General features: G+C 44.0%; 1 protein-coding gene across 1 annotated transcript; it reads right to left on the reverse strand.

The window, feature by feature from the left end:
• Window positions 1-22,417: 22,417 nt before the first annotated feature.
• LOC123410952 lies at window positions 22,418-24,128 on the reverse strand. The gene is made up of 2 exons (XM_045103874.1): window positions 23,001-24,128; window positions 22,418-22,860 (listed from the first exon to the last, which is right to left on the reverse strand). Exon 1 carries the CDS (start codon window positions 24,047-24,049, stop codon window positions 23,057-23,059), a length of 993 nt encoding a protein of 330 aa, XP_044959809.1. The 5' UTR covers window positions 24,050-24,128; the 3' UTR covers window positions 22,418-22,860; window positions 23,001-23,056.
• Window positions 24,129-24,357: the final 229 nt, after the last annotated feature.

The following is a 24,357-nucleotide window of genomic DNA, read 5'->3' on the forward strand; positions in this document are numbered from 1 at the left end:
ATAGGGGACGGAGCGCATATGCTCTCTATCTTCATCAATTGCTGGGCACTGAGTCTTACTCAATCTCGTACCTTGTAAAACTGGCAAGAATCCTTTCTTGGACTGTTCCATTTTGAACCTCTTCAAAACTTTATCAAGGTATGTGCTTTGTGGAAGTCCTATCAGGCGTTTTGATCTATCCCTATAGATCTTAATGCCTAGAATGTAAGCAGCTTCTCCTAGGTCCTTCATAGAGAAACTTTTATTCAAGTAACCTTTTATGCTCTCCAAAAGCTCTACGTTGTTTCCAATCAGTAATATGTCATCCACATATAATATCAGAAACGCCACAGAGCTCCCACTCACTTTCTTGTAAATACAAGATTCTCCAACCACTTGTATAAACCCAAATGCTTTGATCACCTCATCAAAGCGTTTGTTCCAACTCCGAGATGCTTGCACCAGTCCATAAATGGATCGCTGGAGCTTGCATACCTTGTCAGCATTTTTAGGATCGACAAAACCTTCGGGTTGCATCATATACAACTCTTCCTTAAGGAAACCGTTAAGGAATGCCGTTTTGACATCCATCTGCCAGATTTCATAATCGAAAAATGCAGCTATTGCTAACATGATTCTGACGGACTTAAGCATCGCTACGGGTGAGAAAGTCTCATCGTAGTCAACTCCTGGAAATTGTGAAAAACCCTTTGCCACAAGTCGAGCTTTATAAACGGTCACATTACCGTCAGCGTCCGTCTTCTTCTTAAAGATCCATTTGTTCTGAATAGCCTTGCGGCCCTCAGGTAGTATCTCCAAAGTCCACACTTTGTTCTCATACATGGATCCTATCTCGGATTTCATGGCTTCTAGCCATTTGTTGGAATCTGGGCCCGCCATTGCTTCTTCATAATTTGCAGGTTCATTGTTGTCTAACAACATGATTGATAAGATGGGATTACCGTACCACTCTGGAGCAGCACGTGACCTCGTCGACCTGCGTGGTTCAACAGAAACTTGAACTGGAGTTTCATGATCATCATCATTAACTTCCTCCTCAACCGGCGTCGCAATGACAGAGGTTTCCCCTTGCCCTGCGCCACCATCCAGAGGGATGAGAGGTTCGACAACCTCGTCAAGTTCTATCTTCCTCCCACTCAATTCTCTCGAGAGAAACTCCTTCTCGAGAAAAGCTCCGTTCTTAGCAACAAACACTTTGCCCTCGGATTTGAGATAGAAGGTGTACCCAATTGTCTCCTTTGGGTAACCTATGAAGACGCATTTTTCCGCTTTGGGTTCCAGCTTTTCAGGCTGAAGCTTTTTGACATAAGCATCACATCCCCAAACTTTAAGAAACGACAATTTTGGCCTCTTGCCATACCACAGTTCGTATGGTGTCGTCTCAACGGATTTTGATGGTGCCCTATTTAAAGTGAATGCAACTGTTTCTAATGCATAACCCCGAAATGATAACGGCAAATCAGTAAGAGACATCATAGATCGCACCATCTCTAACAAAGTACGATTACGACATTCGAACACACCATTACGCTGTGGTGTTCCAGGCGGTGTTAACTGCGAAACAATTCCACATTGTCTTAAGTGAGCACCAAACTCGAAACTCAGATATTCACCCCCACGATCAGACTGTAGGAACTTGATCTTCTTGTTACGATGATTTTCCACTTCACTCTGAAATTGCTTGAACTTTTCAAATGTTTCAGACTTGTGCTTCATCAAGTAGACATAACCATATCTACTTAAATCGTCAGTGAAGGTGAGAAAATAACGATATCCGCCGCGTGCCTCTACGCTCATTGGACCACACACATCGGTATGTATGATTTCCAACAAGTCACTTGCACGCTCCATTGTTCCGGAGAACGGAGTCTTAGTCATCTTGCCCATGAGGCATGGTTCGCACGTGTCAAGTGAATCAAAGTCAAGTGACTCCAAAAGTCCATCAGCATGGAGTTTCTTCATGCGCTTTACACCAATATGACCCAAGCGGTAGTGCCACAAAAATATGGCGCTATCATTGTTTACTCTAACTCTTTTGGTCTCAATGTTATGTATATGCGTATCGCTATCAAGATTCAATATGAACAATCCTTTCACATTCGGTGCATGACCATAAAAGATGTTACTCATAGAAATTGAACAACCATTATTCTCAGACTTAAAAGAGTAACCGTCTCGCAATAAACAAGATCCAGATATAATGTTCATGCTCAACACAGGCACTAAATAACAATGATTTAAGTTCATCACTAATCCCGATGGTAGCTGAAGTAACACTATGCCGACGGCGATTGCATCAACCTTGGAACCGTTTCCTACGCGCATTGTCACTTCGTCTTTCGCCAGCCTTCGTCTATTCCGCAGTTCCTGTTTCGAGTTGCAAATATGAGCAACAGAACCGGTATCGAATACCCAGGCACTACTACGAGAGCTGGTTAAGTACACATCAATAACATGTATATCAAATATACCTGATTTTTCTTTGCCCGCCTTCTTATCTGCCAGATACTTGGGGCAATTGCGCTTCCAGTGACCCATACCCTTGCAATAGAAGCACTCTGTTTCAGGCTTAGGTCCAGCCTTGGGTTTCTTCGGCGGATTGGCAACAGGCTTGCCGCTCTTCTTCGAATTTCCCTTCTTGCCTTTGTCGTTTCTCTTGAAACTAGTGGTCTTTCTCACCATCAACACTTGATGCTCTTTACGGAGTTCAGACGCTGCGACTTTCAGCATCGCAAACAACTCGCCGGGAGACTTGTTCATCCCTTGCATGTTGTAGTTCAACACAAAGCCTTTATAGCTTGGCGGCAGTGATTGAAGGATTCTGTCAGTGATAGCTTCTTGCGGGAGTTCAATCCCCAGCTCAGCTAGACGGTTTGAGTACCCAGACATTTTGAGCACATGTTCACTGACAGACGAGTTTTCCTCCATCTTGCAAGCATAGAATTTATCGGAGGTCTCATACCTCTTGATCCGGGCGTTCTTCTGAAAGATAAACTCCAACTCCTGGAACATCTCAAATGCTCCATGACGCTCAAAGCGACGTTGAAGTCCCGGTTCTAAGCCATACAAGACTGCACATTGAACTATTGAGTAGTCCTCCTTACGTGCTAACCAAGCGTTCTTAACATCCTGATCAGCCGTAGCGGGTGGTTCATCTCCTAGTGCAGCATTAAGGACATAATCCTTCTTCCCAGCTTGTAAGATTAGCTTAAGATTACGAGCCCAGTCTACAAAGTTGCTACCATCATCTTTCAACTTAGCTTTCTCTAGGAACGTATTAAAATTCAGATGACTATCGCGTGAGCCATGATCTACAACACAAATATATTCAAAGTGGACTTAGACTATGTTCAAGATAATTAGAGTTCAAGTTAATCAAATTATATGCTAAACTCCCACTCAAAAAGTACATCTCTCTAGTCATTTGAGTGGTTCATGATCCACTTACACTATCCCAAGTCCGATCATCACGTGAGTTGGGTATAGTTTCAGTGGTAAGCATCCCTATGCTAATCATATCAACTATATGATTCACGATCGACCTTTCGGTCTCATGTGTTCCGAGGCCATGTCTGCACATGCTAGGCTCGTCAAGCTTAACCCGAGTGTTCCGCGTGCGCAACTGTTTTGCACCCGTTGTATGTGAACGTTGAGTCTATCACACCCGATCATCACGTGGTGTCTCGAAACGACGAACTGTAGCAACTGTGCACAGTCAGGGAGAACACAATTTCATCTTGAAATTTTAGTGAGAGATCACCTCATAATGCTACCGTCGTTCTAAGCAAAACAAGGTGCATAAAAGGATTAACATCGCATGCAATTCATAAGTGACATGATATGGCCATCATCAGGTGCTTCTTGATCTTCATCACCAAAGCACCGGCACGATCTTCTTGTCACCGGCGCCACACCATGATCATCCATCAACGTGTTGCCATCGGGGTTGTCGTGCTACTTATGCTATTACTACTAAAGCTACATCCTAGCAAAATAGTAAACGCATCTGCAAGCACAAACGTTAGTATAAAGACAACCCTATGGCTCCTGCCGATTCCCGTACCATCGACGTGCAAGTCGATATTTCTATTACAACATGATCATCTCATACATCCAATATATCACATCACATCGTTGGCCATATCACATCACAATCATACCCTGCAAAAACAAGTTAGACGTCCTCTAATTTTGTTGTTGCATGTTTTACGTGGTGACCAAGGGTATCTAGTAGGATCGCATCTTACTTACGCAAACACCACAACGGAGATATATGAGTTGCTATTTAACCTCATCCAAGGACCTCCTCGGTCAAATCCGATTCAACTAAAGTTGGAGAAACCGTCACTTGCCAGTCATCTTTGAGCAAAGGGGGTTACTCGTAACGATGAAACCAGTCTCTCGTAAGCGTACGAGTAATGTCGGTCCAAGCCGCTTCAATCCAACAATACCGCAGAATCAAGAAAAGACTAAGGAGGGAAGCAAAACGAACATCACCGCCCACAAAAACTTTTGTGTTCTACTCGAGAAGACATCTACGCATGAACCTAGCTCATGATGCCACTGTTGGGGAACGTCGCATGGGAAACAAAAATTTTCCTACGCGCACGAAGACCTATCATGGTGATGTCCATCTACGAGAGGGGATGAGTGATCTACATACCCTTGTAGACCGTACAGCAGAAGCGTTAGAGAACGCGGTTGATGTAGTGGAACATCCTCACGTCCCTCGATCCGCCCCGCGAACAATCCCGCGATCAGTCCCACGATCTAGTACCGAACGGACGGCACCTCCGCGTTCAGCACACGTACAGCTCGACGATGATCTCGGCCTTCTTGATCCAGCAAGAGAGACGGAGAGGTAGAAGAGTTCTCCGGCAGCGTGACGGTGCTCCGGAGGTTGGTGATGACCTTGTCTCAGCAGGGCTCCGCCCGAGCTCCGCAGAAACGCGATCTAGAGGAAAAACCGTGGAGGTATGTGGTCGGGCTGCCGTGGAAAAAGTCGTCTCAAATCAGCCCTAAAACCTCCGTATATATAGGTGGGAGGGAGGGGGGCCTTGCCTTGGGGTCCAAGGACCCTCAAGGGGTCGGCCGAGCCAAGGGGGAGGACTCTCCCCCCCCAAACCGAGTTGGACTAGGTTTGGTGGGAGGGAGTCCCCCTCCCTTCCCACCTCCTCCCTCTCTTTTTTTTCTTTTCCTTTGATTTCTTATCCTTGGCGCATAGGCCCCTTTTGGGCTGTCCCACCAGCCCACTAAGGGTTGGTGCGCCACCCTCATAGCCTATGGGCTTCCCCTGGGTGGGTTGCCCCCCCCCCCCCCCCGGTGAACTCCCGGAACCCATTCGTCATTCCCGGTACATTCCCGGTAACTCCGAAAACCTTCCGGTAATCAAATGAGGTCATCCTATATACCAATCTTCGTTTCCGGACCATTCCGGAAACCCTCGTGACGTCCGTGATCTCATCCGGGACTCCGAACAACATTCGGTAACCAACCATATAACTCAAATACGCATAAAACAACGTCGAACCTTAAGTGTGCAGACCCTGCGGGTTCGAGAACTATGTAGACATGACCCGAGAGACTCCTCGGTCAATATCCAATAGCGGGACCTGGATGCCCATATTGGATTCTACATATTCTACGAAGATCTTATCGTTTGAACCTCAGTGCCAAGGATTCGTATAATCCCGTATGTCATTCCCTTTGTCCTTCGGTATGTTACTTGCCCGAGATTCGATCGTCAGTATCCGCATACCTATTTCAATCTCGTTTACCGGCAAGTCTCTTTACTCGTTCCGTAATACAAGATCCCGCAACTTACACTAAGTTACATTGCTTGCAAGGCTTGTGTGTGATGTTGTATTACCGAGTGGGCCCCGAGATACCTCTCCGTCACACGGAGTGACAAATCCCAGTCTTGATCCATACTAACTCAACTAACACCTTCGGAGATACCTGTAGAGCATCTTTATAGTCACCCAGTTACGTTGCGACGTTTGATACACACAAAGCATTCCTCCGGTGTCAGTGAGTTATATGATCTCATGGTTATAGGAATAAATACTTGACACGCAGAAAACAGTAGCAACAAAATGACACGATCAACATGCTACGTCTATTAGTTTGGGTCTAGTCCATCACGTGATTCTCCCAATGACGTGATCCAGTTATCAAGCAACAACACTTTGTTCATAATCAGAAGACACTGACTATCATCGATCAACTGGCTAGCCAACTAGAGGTATGCTAGGGACGGTGTTTTGTCTATGTATCCACACATGTAAATGAGTCTTCATTCAATACAATTATAGCATGGATAATAAACTATTATCTTGATACAGGAATTATAATAATAACTATACATTTATTATTGCCTCTAGGGCATAATTCCAACAGCAACAACGACAACAAAGCATTGGCGTGCTTAAATCTATAGAAATTGCTTCCATCATCTTGCATCCACAACGACCTATAAAGAGAAGCTCTAGCTCCTCGTCCAGCAGTCGGCCGACAACTTGTTTAGACATGATCGTTCGTGTTAACAAAGAAAAACCTAATGCTTGAGGCAACACGTTGGCAAGCTTGGATGGGATGACAACCTGGGAAAGTGGTGGAGTGGTTGAGCCTCATGGGATCGGAACATGGAGGAGGGGTCGGAGACCTTGGCCGGCTGCATGGCAAGGGCGACGCGAGGGGGAAGACACGCGAAGTAAAGCCCAGACAGATCTTGAGAATACGACATGTAGGTGCCAGTGAGGTCGGGATGAAGACTTTGGCCGGTTGTACGGAAAGGGCGAGGAGCGTCATATTGGCCTCGTCGATCTTGACGAGACAACAGTGATAGTGGACACGATTGAGAAGGAAAGTAGGCCTGGATTTCGTTAGGAAGAGGTACGTGGAACTGTTCGTAAAAGGATTCAAGGTTTTAGACTCCTAGATGATCACGACTATAGGTATGGAACAATACGTGTAATCTAAATTGTGTAGAGGTACGTAGACTATTTGTAAAGGGAGTCATGCTACTGGACTCCTACATGATCACGGCTGCAGGGATGGAACAATACGTGTATAGGCTAACTCAAGTTTGATCTTTGTCACGTGTATGTTGAGTCATTTTTTTCATCGTGAGAGTAACATAAATCGTGGGGTCAAGATTGAATAATTATATAGATCAATGGTGTAAATAATTTTAATGGTGTGGATTATTGTGGAGACTCGTATGGTGCATCCAATTAGTAAATACTAGTGGCAGGGACGCGCCCTTGGCGCGCCTCTTGGGCATACATGTGCATACTTATCTAGCTGTTATACTTGTGAACGTGTTTGTATAAGTAAAAGAGATTAGCAAATGTATATAAGTCAAAGCTGCTGAACAAAAGTGCTTCAAAATACACTGTGCGAGATGCTTCTTGTACATCTTGCATTGCTCGCAGCCGCACATGATGGCAAAGGAAGAAACCCTAGTGGAATTTGGTCAAGTGTGTTTTTGGTCAAGTGTGTTGATGGATGGGCAGGTTGGGATATTTAGCAGTGGGTGCATGCGTTACTTCTAGAATCAATAGCCTCGCTTTTGGGACCCTACTCTGTAGAAAGGTGGTTGGGCCGAGTATTTCAAATGGGCCATCCCACAGGCAAGGCTAGCAGCTTCCTAAAAGACAGTTGATCCAGGCCCTTTGTATCTTATCACATCTCAGATAAAATTGTTTTGAACACTACGATGATGATGAAGGCGACAGAGCTCTTCTGGCTACCAACGGTGATCATGTTGCAGCGATTGAGCATGCCAGATCAGCCGGACGGAAGGTATTTTTCTTTTTCTAGGCCAGCAACTTGATTGCTTCGCGTGTAATGATCTAGCAAACGAACGTAATAGTTCAAACAATGTGTTTGTGAAATTATCAAGACAGTCTGTAAGCACATATCCTACTATGATCTCAATTTTATTGAGAAGCAACTCAAACGCACGAAAAAATCTGAAACCAAGGAGGCAAAGCAAGCATACAATTGGAGATTTCATTACTGTTGTCGCATAAGTACAGTGTACGCAGGTGCATAATTGAGTGCAAATTACATCGTGTTGTTCGATTGAAACTGGCAAAGGAAGGCGCCATAATAATTTAAGGTGTGATATAGCTGATACGAGAAGCTTATAGCATCATCGGCCTCCAGTTGCCAACCTTCCGTCCCGGCGCTGCCGAAGCTCGACATATCTGTAAAACTCAGGCAAAACTCGAAAAGTCATAATGGAGAGCACGCGACTGATTATTTATTCGCATAAACTTATGCATCTGGATCTATATCCACTATGGGGGATGCTTATCGGAGGAGGAAGGGGCGTGGGAGCAGAGGAAGAGGAGGAGGAAGCAGAGGAAGGTGAGCAGAGCGTGGATGGACCCGCGACTCAATTGAGCTATGTTCTTACAGATACTAAGCCACAGACTCATAGGTAATCAATCCTGGTGATAGAGGTGCGTGATGCATTACCTCAAGTTTAGGCATGGTGAATCAAACTGCCTTCCTAACTGGTCAAATAAAATTTGAGTAAGCTACAGACACATCTATTTGCTAGCTTGATATTTGTCTTTACAAGATTCTAAAGAAAATAAAACAAACAGTCAGAATATAAGTACGTATTCAGAAGAATGGTTATCGAGGATTAAAGCACGGAACTCACAGAAAATCATTGGGAGGAGGAGTCAGATGAGCAACGCCATGCTAATGAACCAGCAGTGAGCACCCCATCGCTCTCCGCCACACGCCTTCCAAATCCCCCAAAATTATCAGTCGTATCGGGGGCCATGAGTTATTATAAAGATTACATACTTAAAGAAGACAGAGTTGCAGAGATTTGGGCAACATCGAAAAAGGATAAAAAAGTTGACGCTAAAATGTTAGATGTCCAAGCTTACCAAAATCTGCAATACAATTCCACCTACAACTAATATTGCCATGGCAGCAAGTCTTCGACTATGCAGACATGTCCTCATACTGTTTGATAGTGCCATCATCTTCTTTGATGTTCTTCAGATATAGGTGCTGGAATGAATAAAAGGCGGACAATAAAAAACATTACAGGCCCAATGAATAAAAACAAGTATGATCATGAATTAATGAACTGATAGCTTCATATAATCGAATTACAATTATATGAATTGTTACTGAGTAACCATAAACAACCTATATGGATATTAAGGATGCCCTCAACCTGTCCAAGTACACAGTCAAATGGTGTCACGGTCCATGTTTTCAGTGTGCATTGGACTAACGAATTGCTACCCCTATCAGATTCAAACATGATTCCAGCCTTGCAGGTAACAAAATAATACTCATGTGAACGAAAAATCCATGACCAGCATCCTAGTCATCCATGGAAAAACCCACGGTGTCGAATTTCTTGACCAACATCTACTCTAGATGACCATAGTGTGAAGAATCGCTTATACAGGAAAGGACATGTAAAAAACCTGACACATGGGTGTTGTCTCTGGCTAGAAATTGCGGTGCTGGTAGTGGTCGTGGACGATGTCGTCAAGCTTGAGATCAGCCTCCTCGGTTAGTTCCTCCGATAGCAGCCGCTGGAACTCATCGCGGAGACGGTGGTGGTGCTCATGACTGGATTCATCGACCGCAAGCTCTCAGATGCATATTGAAAATAAATACATAAGCAGAGGCGAGCTGGGTAGCGGCATCAAGCAGAGAGGAGTACCTGGTGGTGACAGGAAGAAGCTGAGTCTTCGGGGTTGGGCGGATCGGAGATGCCTCGTCGGTGGCGTGGGAGAGAGAAGGCGGCCGGTGGCACAGTGTTGCTAAACATCAGTGCCTGATATATTTGATTAGTAAATAAACCATCCATGTCAAGGGAAGGTGAAACAAGTTCAGAAAGACATGGACACTCAATAAAAGTTCACAACATATAACTGTGTCCACTGATGGACAACTGGATAGATATTAAAACTCCAACCAATGCATCCAAAATGTAAGGGTGATTCAACACAAATTTATTTGTATTAAGGTCCCAATAAACAAAACAAAATATTACCAGCAGCAAATTTTCTAGATTCAAAGTTGTTAGTGTCATAGCAATATCTTGCATCTTTTTTGGTTAAGTGCCTACGGAAACAAAGATATACTATATATTGTCCTGCTCTAACCTTAATTGCATGGAATGTGCTATCCGTATCAGATAAAACAATGGTGTGGGGGTGTGGCCTTGGCCCTACAAAGATCAACATAATTTTGACAACTATACCATATAAAATTCAGAATACCGACTAACAACACTGCTGGAAAAAAAACTTGGAGCAGAAAGTGCATTTGAGGGAGTAACCTTCACGATGAGCAGCCCGACAGGCCGGAGGACAGAAACACGATCAAAATGCCCGATGGATGAACATCTAGAAGTTTCGTGGTCACCTCATAACCACAAGCAAAAACAGAGCAATCGACCAGTTGAAGAGCAACAAGCAAGAAATTGGTATCGCAAAGAGAAAACAAGCGACCTCGTTGGGATCTGAAGCGGAAGAGGTCTTCTTCTTCTCTAGGGGAATATGCCCAGGAGGGTGTTCTGTTGGCCGGTGGCCCATAGTAGTGCTCTTCGAATGGAACCCCCAAAAAGCAACTGCACTTCAGGAGGGAGAAGAGCGCAAGTGGCATGGGCATGGCCATGAGAGACCTTGAAATCGAGCCTAGCTTGACCGGCCCTCGCCCACCTTCCAGATTCTCACCTCCGCCACTGGTTTTGCATTGCCTCCATCAAAGACGAGATCGTCGCCACATAGCTTCATGCGCAGGAGGAGGGTCCATGGAGAAGATGAACGGCGCTGGAAGGCAAGGAGAGGATCATAGGGGGAGCGCCGCGGCGAGGATGGGTGGAGGAAGGATATGCAGAGGATGAGCAGAAGGAGGAAGGTTGGCTTCGTGGGGGAAAGCAAAGGAAGGATTTTTAGCTGGAGGCGTTATCCCGGGACGCATGTTTTGTTCCCTTGCTTCTTCTTTTTTTACTTCAACAGAGTAAATATCTGATGTGGCATAGCCCATCGCTCGCCCTGCGATTCGCTCTTGGAGAGTGTAATAAGATTGTAGGCAAATATTTTGAAGAGAAGGCTGAACTGAAACTTTTCTTTAAAGAACATTGTGAAAGAGTGTGTCTCACAACTGATTGTTGGACTTCTCAACAACAAGATAGCTACATGACTGTTACTACCCACTTCATTTGTAAAGACTGGAAACTTCACAAGAAAGTGATTGGTCTTTTCAAGATTAAGAGTCATAAAGGAGATGATATTGGAAAACACTTGCATAAAACCTTGATTGATTGGGGGATAGAGAAGGTGATAAACCAATACAGTCGATAATGCTAGTAATAATGATGGTAGAATTGGTTACATGAAAAAGAAACTGAGTAAAGCTAAGACTTGCGTATCTGTAGGCAAATATCTTCACATGAGGTGTGTTGCCCACATTGTCAACTTAATAGTTACTGATGGCCTAAAAGAAGTTGATACTTCAGTGAAGCGTGTGCGTTCAGCTGTTAGATTGTGAGGAATAGCCCAAATATATTGACCAAGTTCAAAGAATGTGCTGACCTAGAGAAGGTTAATACTAAAGCTTTCTTAGTCCTTGATGTGAGCACTAGGTGGAACTCTACATATTATATGTTGAAGGTTGCTGCTAGCTACGAGAAAGTTATTGTGAGGTATGCTGATGAGGATCCGTACTATGCAATTGATCTACTTAGTGATAAAGGTAAGGACAAGGCCCCTGGAGTTCTAGAAGGGCAGGATTGGGAGAATGAAAACAAGTTGGCAGGATTTCTTGCACATTTTGCTGATTTAACAACTCGTGTTTCTGCCTCGCTACATGTCACTGCTCACAGTTTTTTCCATGAGATTGGTGAGGTCAATATATTAGTGAAAAAATGGATGGACAGTGGAGATAGTTTGAAAGTTGCAATGGCGGAGAGGATGAAGGATAAGTATGACAAATACTGGGTCAATTGGCATGAGGATGATCCCAGTAAAAAGGGGAAGGAAAAGGAGAACATGAACTTGCTGATTTCATTGCAACAGCACTTGATCCAAGGTAAAACAATTGAACTATTGCAATATTTTTTTCATTACATGAGCTTTCTTCTTCTGTAGTAGCAGTGATACTAAATTAATCTGTTGTTGAATTGCAGATACAAGCTTTCAGAATACACATATCTTGTCATTTTGGAAATGTATGGGGATGACAAGGGGCCTAAGGTGTGGGCTGCAGGTAATACTTGTCTTAGAGATTTGTTCGAAGAGTATAGGGTGATGTATGCTCCAGAAATTGCATCGACTCAAAGTAGTGCTTCTCAGGTAGCTAAATCTACAAGTGGAGGGCACGCAAGCATGATGAAGTCTTTGATTGCCAAAAAGATGAGGCTGAACAATGGTTGTAGGAGCAGTAGCAAATCTGAGCTGGACAAGTTCCTTGCTAAGGAAACTGAAGATGATTTCCCAAACTTTGACATATTACTTTGTTGGAAGGTCAATTCATCGAGGTTTCCTATACTGGCATGCTTGGCTCGTGAGGCTTTGGATGTCCCCACTTCGACAGTTGCATCAAAGTCTGCATTCTCAACTAGTGGGCGCATTCTAGATGACTTTAGAAGTTCTCTTACTCCTCTTATGGTATAAGTTCTTGTGTGCACTCAAGATTGGCTTCGACGTGGGACTCATCCCAGCATAGCAGAGAACACTAAAGAGCTGGCCAAGATTGAACAAGGTAAATCAAATACATTAATCTTGCATCCTGTAGTATGTGTTCATTTGTTGTTATATAATGCTTGTTTCCGCCATTATTGTTTTCACACTTAATTGCGGAACATAAAGAGAAAGCAAAGCTCGAAAGCAATGCCAAGTCCACCACCACCGCAAAGCCTATTTCTTAAGAATTGGTGAGATTTCAAAAAATACATTCTTATTTACAAGTGTATTTTGTCGGATGAACCACTCATTTGTATTATTGGTTGTAGTTCTCGATAACTTGTTGATGAAGACCAGAGCAAAAGATTTGGATAACTTGTTGATGAAGGCTGGAGCATAAGTAAAGCCTTCAAGTTTAGCAGTTGGTGAATTACAGTGATAGGGCTCCTATATGCTGCCAATAGTATTTATTTCCTATTTCCAAATTAAGTCATGAGGGCTAAGTGTCATGTGTCGTTAAACTTTACTGTTATTGTCGTCTCTTGAGACTTGAGTTTGATTCATCTACTAAAATAATATTTGTCTTGTGAGACGTTCAAAGGGATCTCTTTCCTTGTGTGTGTATTTATCTTTTAGCAGCAGGCATGCAGTGCTACATGCACTGAGTATTGTCACTCTAACTCTGTGTGTATGGTCAGTGGAGATAGAGATTCCTGATGCTGATGACCTTTTCTATTATGAAAATGCTTCGCATACGACGTTTCTCGTCCGATAAACGTTCGACGGTTCCATCGTACATTAGGGATGCTCGTGGTTCCTAATTAAGACTGCCCCATGACCCACAGTCCAGCCCAAGCCCAAAACCCATATTAGTGTACTGTTCGGTAACCCCTCAAAACTAGCCAATTCTTTAATCCACAAGTTTTGACGCCCCCTCCTCTTCTCTCCAAAGAAGGACATCTCATCTTCTTCACGATCTCTTCCCTGTTGATCTGCACCACTGCAAAGAGGTTTGATTATAGGGGAAAGCCAACCAGGTAGGATCTATTGCATTATTGTGATCAAATCTGTACCATATCATATTCTTTATGAGTTATTTGCTGCTGATTGCAGATCCGTCTGATTCACATGCAATCTGCACCACTACGTAGAAGATTGATCCACATTTTTTCATGTTATGGATGTGGACGAGGATGGACGACTGAGAAATGTCTTTTGGGAAGATGCAAGAAGTAGAGCTACATATGAATCTTTTTTTGTTGTCATCACAATATACTAGCTAGATTCAGACACAGAATGGACTACTTCTAAGCATGCTGCCTTGGTCAAGATAAATGTGGTCTTAGGCACTAAATTTCCTAGCTATTACCTCAAGCTTGTGCTTTTACCAATCACATCTCCTATGGATCTGATTTTGTTGAATGTTTTTAGATAGCAGCGGTAGCAGCTAGAGGACTCCATCCATTGCCTGAGCAAAGGGATAAGGAAAGCTTGTTTTCTAAACAAAGAAAACAGAGTAATTTTCTATTTAAGAGGTGGGGCCTACCAGGACAGAAGAGGAAGTACGATCCAACCCGGCCCAAACCCAAACCCATTGCGTGTACGAAGCCGTTCCGCCTCCATCGCCCCGTGTGTGGTAATTCACTCCCACGTAGCATCGGACGTTTATCGTACGAGAAACGCCGTACGTGTAGCAGCGTCGTTTCTATTATATATAAGATAGTAAAAGGATCTGTGTGTTGCAAAGGGACAAAGAAATGCATGATCATTTTTTAAATGAGCAAACATTTTATGAATGAAAAACTATTTTTAAGTCACAAACCATTATTTTTTTTTGAACTTTTAGAATATTTTTCCATTCATGATCATTTTTAGAATTGACAATTTTTTTGCATAATTTCATTATAAAAAGTACTTCATGAACTCAAAAAAATCATGAACATTGTTTGATTTCTCGAATATTTGTTTCCAAAATTTTAAGAGAAAGGTGTGATAGCTCCTGGGTGTCTAGGCATCCTCTATGAACAGTAAAATAAAACAAATAGAAAACAAAATCAAAAAAATCTGAAATTATAGATAATTCTATTCTTCATTTTTCTCCGCATGATATTATAGATAAGGCAGCTTCTATTGGGGTTACTTTGGGGAGCACTGGCCGAGAAATTTCTAAATCTATTAATGATCTGTTAGACTTAGAGGTCGATAGAGCGTTAGACTTAGTCAGAAATTTAGCGGCAGTTAAACCAATGCAAGAGTCTGAAGTTAATGATCTAGGGGGACTCAACTCTCTTTGTGATAGTCTGGCCCCTACAAAGGATCTAGAGGTTGGTGCGGACGAGGTCTTACATGGCCAAGGAGTGGGTGACCAATCTCCTCAGGCAGACCCTCAAATCTCTGGTTATATGGACCAGGATTTTCTAGAAAAGCCGAAACGACCATGGAGACGAAAAGTATATCCGGTCTCTGTGGTGCGTAGAAGTGCTAGATTTAAGATTGCCAAAAAAATTTATGATGAATAATGAGAGGAATTTTTTGGAATAGCAGAGGTCTTAGAGACTTGGCTAAAAGAAGATTTCTAGCAGAAGCTACATTAGAACATCACCTCGATTTTATCGCACTGATGGAGACAGGGCGGGATAACTTTACTTCACAATTTTTAAGTTCTTTATCAGCTGGGGTGGATTTTGACTCGCACTGTCTCCCTCCAAGAGGAAGGTCTGGTGGGATCTTACTTGGAGTCCGCTGTGACACAATTCAAGTGCGGGAGGTGGTGTTTGGGGAGTTTGTAGTCAAATTCAGGATTAGATCGAAGGGGGATGGGTTTCAATGGGCTCTTGTTGTTGTTTATGGCGCAACACAGCCAGAACTAAAGCCTGATTTCCTAGCGGATCTGGTCAGGATTTGTGATGAGAAACTACCACTTTTGGTAGGTGGTGATTTTAATATTATTAGGCGGGCTGATGAAAAAAGTAGTGTTAATTTTGATGGCAGATGTCCTTTCATGTTTAACACAATAATTGAGAGCTTAGATCTAAGGGAGATTGCTCTATCAGGTAGGAAATATACCTGGGCGAATGCTCTACAAAACCAGACATATGTTAAGTTGGATCGTGTCCTTACTAGTATTGAATGGGAACAGAAGTTCCCGCTAGTAACTGTTAGAGCACTTCAACAAGCAATCTCGGACCATACTCCTCTCTTGCTGGATTCCGGTGAGGCAAGCAATATGGGAAACAAACATGGATTCTCTTTTGAATCAAGTTGGTTCACAAGGGAGGGATTCGTGGATATGGTAGCGAGGGAATGGAATAGGGAGTTGAGGGGTGAAACCTGTGTAGAAATATGGCAGAACAAGATTAGACATCTTAGACAGTACTTACGGGGTTGGTCTAAGAATGTATCCGGAATTTATAAGGATGAGCAAGATAAGCTCCTCAAACTTATAGACAAGCTACATCGGAAGGCTGAGATTTGTCTTCTGGATGCAAACGAAAGGTCTCTGAAATTTGAGGCCGAACAGCGATTGCGTGTTCTCCTGAGAGAGGAGGAAATGAAACGGGCGCTTAGAGCCAAAGTGAGGTCCATAGTACTTGGGGACAATAACACTAAGTTTTTCCACTTGATTCCAAATGGAAAACATAGGAAAAAGATAATTGTGCAGCTTGAGCAAGATGAGGGTACAATAGTAGGTCATGAGAATCTAAAATTGTACATCTCTAACTACTATAAACAATTATTTGGTGCTCCTGGTCATAGCTATGTGTCTATGGATGAGCACCAAGTTGTGGATATTCGTCAAGTTGGAGAGACTGACAACGAGATTTTATCTGCTCCTTTCTCCGAGAAAGAGGTGTTTGAGGCGATTGGGAATATGAAGAATGGTAAAGCTCCCGGTCCAGATGGGTTCTCGGCAGAGTTTTATAAGAAGTGTTGGCATATTATTAAGACTGATCTTATGTCAATATTTCATGATCTTTTTTATGGTCACCTTCAACTTTTCCATTTGAATTTTGGTACTATAACGCTATTACCAAAGAAGGAAGGGGCCACACGGATTGAACAGTTCCGTCCGATCTGTTTGTTAAATGTTAGCTCCAAGATTTTCACAAAGGTGGGAACGGATAGGTTGACTAAGATGGCCCATTCTGTGGTGCAATCTTCGCAAGCAACTTTTATGTTGGGACGTAATATCCTTGAAGGAGTCGTTGTCTTGCATGAAACTCTTCATGAAATTCACTCGAAGAAACTTGATGGGGTTATCTTCAAAGTGGATTTTGAAAAAGCATACGATAAAGTCAAATGGTCGTTTCTCCAGCAAACCCTATGTATGAAGGGTTTCGATGAGCTGTGGCATAAGCACGTCGATTGTTTTATAAAAAAGGAAGTGTTGGTGTCAAAGTGAATGATGATGTGGGTCATTTTTTCCAGACACTGAAGGGTTTCCGGCAAGGGGATCAAATGTCTCCCATTTTATTTAACATTGTCGCTGATATGTTGGCACTGCTGATTAAGCGGGCTAATGTGAAGGACCTTGTAGGGGGCTTAATCCTGCATCTTGTCGATGGGGATGTCTCTATTTTACAGTATGCGGACGACATGATTCTATTTTTGGAGCATGATCTCAGTAAAGCCAGAAACCTCAAACTTATCCTATGCTTATTTGAACAGCTATCAAGGCTGAAGATCAATTTCAGAAAAGTGAATTGTTTTGGTTTGGAAAGGCCAAGGATGAGCAACTCACGTATAATCAATTGTTCGGTTTTGCTAGTGGGATTTTACCTTTTACGTATTTAGGGATCCCAATTCATCACAGAAAATTATCAAATAAGGATTGGAAATGCATCAAGGACCGGTTCGAAAAAAAAGTTGAGTTGTTGGAAGGGCAAGCTCTTATCATATGGAGGAAGGTTTGTACTTGTTAATTCGGTATTAACAAGTATGCCTATGTTTCTCCTATCCTTCTTTGAAGTACGTGTTGGGGTGCGGAAAAGGTTGGATTTTTATCGGTCACGATTTTTCTGGCAGAGTGATGAGATCAAAACTAAGGCTCTCAAGATGGGACATCATTTGTTGACCTAAGGATCAAGGGGGTTTAGGGATTGAAAATTTAGAGATTAAAAATAAATGTCTACTCAGCAAATGGCTGTTTAGATTATCTATGGAGACAGAAGGTTTGTGGGTACAGATTCTGACGAATAAGTACCTACACAACAAGACTTTAGCGCAGGTTACAGTGAGACCGACTGACTCCCCTTTCTGGAAGGGGTTGATGCGGTCAAAAAATGCATTTTTTCACAGTACTAGGTTTGCCATTGGCAATGGCCAATCTACGAGATTCTGGGAGGATATTTGGCTGGGGGAGACGCCTTTAGCCATTCGGTATCCGCAACTGTACCATATTACACAACGGCGACAGGCGACCGTTGCGTCAATATTGCGTGAGGTTTCTCTAAATATTCAGTTCCGTAGAGCCTTACTTGGTAACAGATGGTCTAGCTAGCTGCATCTAGTTAGAAGGTTGATGGTTATTAACCTTACTGAGTACCCCAATAGTGTTCGTTGGAAGTTGACCACTAACGGAGCATTTTCAGTAAATTCTATGTATTTAGATCTCATAGATTCAGTACCTATTCCGAAGTCCATACATATTTGGAAGGTCAAAGTTCCACTTAGAATTAAAATCTTCATGTGGTTTGTTCACAAGGGGTTTATTCCAACAAAGGATAATTTGGCAAAACGTAACTCAAAAGGTAATACTAGATGCAGCTTCTGTCAGAACAATGAAACGATTAAGCACCTCTTTCTGGATTGTCCGTTGGCTAAACTTTTATGGCGAACGCTTCTTATTACTTTCAACATTAAGCCACCTAACAGTTTAAACACGTTATTTGGGACGTGGTTAAAGGAGGTTGATGTTAAAACTGCTAGCCTTATCCGAGTAGGAACGTGTGCACTTTTGTGGGCTACATGGAACTGTAGAAATGACTTGGTATTTAACAAACATCAACATATTCACTTTTTGCAGGTCATTTTCAGGGCTACTGCCTTGATCCGCACATGGTCATCACTCACTCCTGTGGAAGCCAGGGAGCTTTTGATTACTCGGTGTGTCCGATGGGAGATGGTAGCTCGGGCTATCTTCAACCGGTTTGGATGGCGTCATATTAATAGGATAGGTGGTTAGTCATCTAGGCTTATTTATGTGCACCCCGGTTGTGGCGCGTTGGATGCCGTGTATCTTTTTCTCTCTTTCTTTTGTTGAAGACTTTTTGTACTGTTCGATGACTTGGGATCGTTATTAATATATGGCCGCATGCATCCCTCGATGAAGAGGCCGGGGCGCCGTCTCCTTTTCTAAAAAATTCCTGCAGCTTGGAGTGTCTATTCTTATTAAAACTCATAGTATTGCACATGACCAATAAACCAACTCCTAGAATACTTCTCATATTCTTGTTTATTCTTCACTAACTTAAGGAAAATAAGAAGCACTGCTAAGATCATTCCGTGCGACTATTTTAGTGGATAGACACTCCATATTTGTTTTTCCAGGATGCTCTATCTGTTAAACCATAATAACATCACTGTTCATATCTTGTTCAACTAAATAAAAAGTAACACCGTAGCAACAACGACATGAAATTATAGACATATTTATCGAAAGGTCAACGAAGCATTGGCGTGCTTAAATCTATAGAAATTGCTTCCATCATCTTGCATCCACAACGACCTATAAAGAGAAGCTCTATCTCCTCGTCCAGCAGCCAGCTAACAACTTGTTTAGACATGATCGTTCGTGTTAACAAAGAAAAACCTAATGCTTGACGCGACACGTTGGCAAGATTGGATGGGATGACAACCTGGGAAAGTGGTGGAGTGGTTGAGCCTCATGGGATGAGAACATGGAGGAGGGGTCGAAGACCTTGGCCGGCTGCATGGCAAGGGCGACGCGAGGGGGAAGACACGCGAAGTAGAGGCCAGACAGATCTTGAGAATACGACATGTAGGAGCCAGTGAGGAGGGGATGAAGACTTTGGTCGGTTGTACGGAAAGGGCAAGGAGCGTCATATTGGCCTCGCCGATCTTGAAGAGACAACAGTGATAGTGGACACGATTGAGAAGGAAAGGTAGGCCTGAATTTCGTTAGGAAGAGGTACGTCGAACTGTTCGTAAAAGGATTCAAGGTTTTAGACTCCTAGATGATCACGGCTGTAGGTATGGAACAATACGTGTAATCTGAATTGTGTAGAGGTACGTAGGCTATTTGTAAAAGGAGTCATGCTACTGGACTCCTACATGATCACGGCTGCATGGATGGAACAATACGTGTATAGGCTAACTCAAGTTTGGTCTTTGTCACGTGTATGTTGAGTCATTTTTTTCACCATGAGAGTAACATAAATCATGGGGTCAAGATTGAATAATTATATAGATCAATGGTGTAAATAATTTAATGATGTGGATTATTGTGGAGACTTGTATGATGCATCCAATTAGTAAATATAAGATAAGATTGTAGGCAAATATTTTGAAGAGAAGGCTAAACTGAAACTTTTTTTTAATGAACATTGTGAAAGAGTGTGTCTCATAACTGATTGTTGGACTTCTCAACAACAAGATAGCTACATGACTGTTACTGCCCACTTCATTTGTAAAGACTGGAAACTTCACAAGAAAGTGATTGGTCTTTTCAAGATTAAGAGTCATAAAGGAGATGATATTGGAAAACACTTGCATAAAACCTTGATTGATTGGGGGATAGAGAAGGTGATAAACCAATACAGTCGATAATGCTAGTAATAATGATGGTGGAATTGGTTACACGAAAAAGGAACTGAGTAAAGCTAAGACTTGCATATCTGTAGGAAAATATCTTCATATGAGGTGTGTTGCCCACATTGTCAACTTAATAGTTACTGATGGTCTAAAAGAAGTTGATACTTCAGTGAAGCGTGTGCGTTCAGCTGTTAGATTTGTGAGGAATAGCCCAAATAGATTGACCAAGTCCAAAGAATGTGCTGACCTAGAGAAGGTTAATACTAAAGCTTTTTTAATCCTTGATGTGAGCACTGGGTGGAACTCTACATATTATATGTTGAAGGTTGCTGCTAGCTACCAGAAAGTTTTTGTGAGGTATGCTGATGAGGATCCGTACTATGCAATTGATCTACTTAGTGATAAAGGTAAGGACAAGTCCCCTGGAGTTCCAGAAGGGCGGGATTGGGAGAATGTCAACAAGTTGGCAGAATTTCTTGCACATTTTGCTGATTTAACAACTCGTGTTTCTGCCTCACTACATGTCACTGCTCATAGTTTTTTCCATGAGTATGCATCGGTGTTGTTTGTTCACAACCGATGACCGAACCGATTTCTCGGTGCACCGGAACGACGGGTTGGCAATTTTTTCTGCACTAATCGGTCTGCGATTTCTCATAACCGAACTCTTACAAAGACCGAAGAACCGCACGATCGGTTCGGGGGAACCGAACGCCCAGTCTGATCCGACGGGGAGACCTCGGCCAGCGCGCTTGAACACCCAGATGACCTCGTCGAAGCTCTTGTCGCACGAGAAGCGGCGGCGGCCCTTCCTGTTGTAGCAGAGCCGGCGTAGCCGCGGAGTTCCTCGTTGGTCGCCGATGGACCAAGGGTGGCGAATCTGTCGGCGAGATCCTCCACGGCGGCGACAGCTTCGCCGTCGGCGGCACGTATAAATAGAACCAGGCCAGATCCTTAGTCTGGCCAACGGCCAGGCTGGCCGGCCAGATCCTTAGTCTGGCCAACGGCCAGGCTGGCCGGCCAGACGCCGCCCGGCGTCACTCCGTCACTGTCGGAGTCGCTCGACGACATGCCGGCCTTTGCGGTGGGGAAGACACCGTCGAGGTGGAGTGGAGAGAAGGAGGGAGAGAGAGGCTAGCCAGGGTGGGTATGCGAGCCAGGAGCGTCAGGTTTATATAGCGCCGGGGGTAGGTGAGGCGCCAGGCAGGTGAGCCGCCGGGGCCATTAACACGGTCGTGTTATTATCGACGGCAGCCGAGGCTGAAGTCGAGGCGGAAGGTGCGGCATCCGGGGCGAAACGGTGGACAACGAGGTTGCGCGACGGACAACCACGCGGCGTGGCATGCCAGAAGGACGAATAGCCAAAACCATCCGGCGATTTGATGCAGTTTTAGTGGATCTGCTCTTCTAATGGACACCGGTGACCTACGAGTCGTCCCTTTGGGCAACCGAAGTGGATGTGAAGGCACGTCGGTAGGTTGCTGACGGATTAGGCTGCCCGTAATGGGAGTATCATAGGTAGTATCATGCATGCCAACTAAGCAATTTTGATGAGGTGACATAGATTTAAATGAGGAAAGAGAGGGTTGAGTATCATATTATGATACCGTATCATATTAAATAATGTGCTACTATGTGTCTTGCATGTCAATAAATGACCTACCTTATGATATTAACATATAATACTATGCATTACGGATGTGGTATCATACACTAGTATCATATGCATAATACTAATATATGATACTACCCATTACAACCAGCCTTAGGCGGCCCGGGAATGAATGTGGTCAATGGCGAGGGAGGGGAGGTTTATTTTACTACATGGATGGGCTGCCAAGTATATTTAAGAGTCGGGGTGGCCTTGGAGTAAAACAAATTGGTCAATTTCTCACATTAACATGTTAACTCTGTGTATTCTTAGCAAGTAAAACATACTAGTTTCCGCAACGGTTTGCTAGAACAAGAAAAAACATTGAATGCTCATACTTAACAAGTATTGTCTCTCTTCTAAAATAATTGTTTTAATTTTACACTAGCTCTAGTATAAAGTTACATTTTTGCTTCGGTAAACCCTCCTTCACAAAACATAGAAGGGGAAACGTATATCCACCTTGTATTGTATTTACACTACAGACAACCGTACATATACAATATATACCCATTTTGTATTGTATCGGTACAACGGCATATGTAGTGTATAGTACAAGATGGTATCTCTTTCTATGTTTTGAGGAAGAAAGTACCATCATGAAACTCATCCGTTCCTGCTCTTACAGTTCCAACAAACTTATCATTGACAATTTAACACTCAAGAGAGGCTTCCAGCTAGTAGAAAATACGCAGGTAAAACTACAATACTACATTAACCAGCGTCCAGGCTTCTGGCAACGACAAATTTTTGGACCTCCTGAATTTACAGCATAATGCCCATTATAATCCCTCTTTATAAGCAATTCAGAACTGAAATTCATTTTCGTAGGGTCACCAAGACGCCTAGCACAAATTATAACTTTGCGGGATTTTCTGTTGAAGGATGGAGTACCTCACCTCACAGATCTGCGTAGTCATTTTGGTTTGGCCGCGGGGATGCGGCGGCCGGCCGATCAACCTCTGCCATCGCTGCGCTGATTGGCCAGCGCACGCGCAATCGCATCAGCAACTGCGGGAGTCGTCGCGGCAGCACTAGGTCCAGTAGCTCGTCCACGGCCGGGCACCACTGGAGTAGGCGCCGAGGGAGCAGCAGCATGGGCGAATGGTGTTTCCCTGAGCGTCATCCGATGGGACGGTCGCGTCAGCGCTGGCTCAACCCTGTCGCCGCGATGTGCGCCGGGGCCGGCGACCCGTGCCTCCGCCGGGGCATAAGAGAGAGGACGACGAGATGGCCTCTCGTAGGAACCAGCCAGAAGTTGAAGGGGCGGAGTAGTCCGGCCGTGTGGACGCCGTTCGTCCGGACGTGAGGGTGCTGCTTCTCGCACTCGTGGTGCAATTTGCACGTTACTAATTATGATGTCGCGGTAGCTGTGGCTGGTTCTTGTCGTCGCTGTGCGTGCAAGAGTGGCCTCGCCGTGTCGATGTCGCCGTTCCTCGGGCTGCGGGGGAGCCGATGACGATGCTGCTCCTCCTCGTGGGTGGACAAGGACATGTAATACCGCGCTGTCTATGCGTATGTTGTAGACGATGGGTGTTCGAAGATGGCGGCAATAGTGGGCAGCAACAGCAAGTAAGAGATCACCTTGGCAGCTGTCGATCTTCTTCCTGACGACGTCAAACTTAGCGTGCGTCTCCTCGGCGCTGAAAATGAATAAGAACTGGCGCCTCTCGCGGTCGCAGGATTGAACAAGCTCCAGCGCGCCGAGGAGGGCCTCCCCGAGCCTCGACAGCGCGCGGGCCGTGCCACGGTCGTTCGCCGCCGCTGAGGAGAACCCGGGAAGAATTGTCCTCAGCAGCCGAACCCGCTGGCCCAGATCCAGGCACCTGTCCTTGCACTCTCTCGCCTTACTCACCGCCGTTGTGATGCAGCTGATCACCGAGAGCAGCGAACTCACCGAACTGATGATTGGGCCGCCGGCCAACACGATCGCCATCTCGGCGGCCATCGCAGTGGCCAAGCGAAGTGGAGGCTCCCTTGAATTGCTCTCGAGAGGTCCAGAGGTTAATAAGGCCCTTCCCAGTGCATCGATGCTGAGGGTGTCACATAGACAAAACAATGATGTGGCAAAGCAATTAAAAAGAAAAGAAAGCATTATGGTAATCTAGAAAGAAACGGTGCTATAAACGATTAAACCTATGTAAAAATACTACTTCCTCCGTTCCTAAATATAAAACCTTTTAGAGTTTATACTATAAACTACATACGGATATACATAGACATATTTTAGATTATGGATTCACTCATTTTGCTTCG

Source organism: Hordeum vulgare, chromosome 7H (genome assembly GCF_904849725.1).
Source record: "Hordeum vulgare subsp. vulgare chromosome 7H, MorexV3_pseudomolecules_assembly, whole genome shotgun sequence".
NCBI lineage: Eukaryota > Viridiplantae > Streptophyta > Magnoliopsida > Poales > Poaceae > Hordeum > Hordeum vulgare.

Coding starts and splice junctions, on each gene's coding strand:
- LOC123410952 (XM_045103874.1), bottom strand. CDS start 24,049: ATGGCCGCCGAGATGGCGATCGTGTTGGCCGGCGGCCCAATCATCAGT.